A 2,270-nucleotide genomic window follows, 5' to 3' on the forward strand; every position below is an offset into this window, starting at 1 on the left:
TGTTCCCTCTGAAGTCAATTGGCTTTTCTTAAGCCCCCAATGAAGGAGTTTTTCTCAGCTCTGGCTCTGCATCATCCAGCTGATGTTGGCTTCATATTTGCGGCAAGTTTGTGATGAAGGGATCACCGCCTCACCGTGGTCACTGGGGTCTGAAACCCCCTGTGCGTGGCATGGCAAGCAGTCCGGAGGAAGAGCCCCTGGTTTTCTGTTCCAGCATCGAATAGTGCAGAAGCATTTGTCTTTGTCCCCAGAGCACGTCATTTATTGTAAGTGAGAAATGGAGCTATTGCCATGAAAATTGCATTTGTGATGAATGGATAGACACTCTACTATTCTGCAGCATGTAATGGAAGCAGCCAAGGTGTTTTCTCTGACCTTTGAGTTTTCCCTGAACATCGCAGCTGAGAGCGGCCCAGACCCAGCCACCTGCCAGCTTTCTCAAGCAGCTGATGCAATCGTGGTGGTGTGATGAGCCACGCCGTGCAGAGGAGGGGAACATCCATCCACATTTCTCCATGCCTGGCAGCCGGCTTCGATAGCACTGTCTTCTCCTTCAGCGTGGTGTGGTGCAATTGCATCTCATGGGCAGGAGAGAGCCAGTCATTACCGACGGAGAAGTGAAAGTCCCAGCAGCCCCCATTCAGCTGCTGTTGGTAGCTGGAAGCTGCTCTGCTTCTCTGTTGACCATAGCCGTGGTAGGAACTGTCTAGACGCGTCCTCTTTGCTGGGATTTCCCCAATGTAGTCACCCCGATGGCTGTATGTCCACGGCAAGTCCCCGTGCGGTGCAGGCATCTCCACCAGCTCAGGGACTTCCGTGTGATGCTGGGGACCATGGCACCACCATATGACCTTCTGCTGGCCCATGGCTGTGCCCTAACGCTGGTGTTACCAAGACCCCAGTCTCTATTTTTTGGGATGTTTTATTCACACTTGCTAGTTCGCTTCTCAGTGCACTCCTGAACAGGTGGTAAACTTCTAGAGATGTTTTGTAGAAAGACAAACTGTGCTACGAAATTCAAGTGACCTGCTACGCGGGGTGGAGGTGGGACTGGTGCCTGGGAAGGCCTGACCCAGGCTCACCGTTGGGCTAACCCACCCAAGAGGAGGGCTGTAAGCTATATATTTGTCCTTCTGAAAAGAAAATTCCCAGTTTCGAGGACAAGGGGAGGAGCAGAGTCAGAAGCCAATGGCTCATGTGAGAGGATGGGACTGGGACCCTGCCAGGTCTGAAGTTGGCAAGGTGGATAATGCTCCCTCTTCTTGGGCAAAGATGAACTCTGGCTGTGGGTGCTTGAGATGCGGAAAGCATCCTGGCCCCTGAATTAGCATTCTGCTTTTTTTTGTTTGTTTGTTTTTGGTTTGTCTGAATGGTTTTCTTTCTTCTTTGATAGCGCTCATCCCAGTGTAAATGGTGGTCACATTGTTAGGTAAAGAGGCTGGAGGAGATCTAGGGTCAGGAGAGGCTGAAACAGGAGGCAGGTGCAGATGCTTGTCTGTATAGAACAACATCCTATCATGAGACTTGGCCTGTCCATCTTGCTTCTGGGATGAAACCATTCTCCCCTTGAACTCGGCTGAATTTTGCAGAAGAACAGAGCATTCTTCCAGGCTGGCAGAAAGCACTCATTGACGCCCGAGCAAAGTCGCTGATATCTCATCACCAGGCAGGTTTGTGGGCTGGGAATCAGGTTTTTTAGCTAATGGCCTCAATCAGGAATTTTTTCTGACCAGGTGAACTGCTTTATGGCTTGAAAGCCAATTCTCAGGTGTTTGCTCACTCAGCTGTGTTTTCCAGGCAAAAGAACCCAAAGCAATTATGAAGATCGAACATCTAAATGCGACTTTCCAACCTGCAAAAATCGGGAACCCACACGGACTGCAGATCACGTACTTGAAGGACAATAGCACAAGGAACATCTTTGTCTATCATGAAGATGGCAAGGTGAGAGTGTGGAGGTAACAAGAAGGGTTGGGTTGTGGTCCTGGGGGGCGATGGTGCTCAGAACCAGCCCGTGGCACACCAGGCTCTAACCGAGCTGGGAATTGTTGGGGTGTGTAGAAGGGATGGGGGTACAGGATGCGCAACCAGCTTTGAGTGCGTTTGTCGTGTCCTTCCAAGCGCAAAGGTTGCCAGCCGCGTCTTCTAAATAACGAGATGCAAATGGAAGGAATTGCTGTTCCTCTGCTTGCAACTAGACGTAGAGGCAGAGGCAATTTTAAGGCAGGGTCCTCGGCACCTGGAGACGGAGACGAATGGAGCAGTGAAAA

At 50.7% G+C, this 2,270-nt stretch overlaps 1 protein-coding gene across 1 annotated transcript in view; it reads left to right on the forward strand.

Annotated features, from left to right (window-relative positions):
• Positions 1-1,944, forward strand: part of LOC104470514 (arf-GAP with dual PH domain-containing protein 1-like) — a gene marked incomplete at its 3' end in the record, with an annotated part of 36,522 nt that extends 34,578 nt beyond the window's left edge. The window contains 1 exon segment of the mRNA XM_010085469.1: positions 1,798-1,944. Within this exon segment, the coding sequence (XP_010083771.1) occupies positions 1,798-1,944 (147 nt within the window).
• Positions 1,945-2,270: the final 326 nt, after the last annotated feature.

This window comes from Pterocles gutturalis, unplaced genomic scaffold (genome assembly GCF_000699245.1).
Source record: "Pterocles gutturalis isolate BGI_N339 unplaced genomic scaffold, ASM69924v1 scaffold7390, whole genome shotgun sequence".
Classification (NCBI taxonomy): Eukaryota; Metazoa; Chordata; class Aves; order Pterocliformes; family Pteroclidae; genus Pterocles; species Pterocles gutturalis.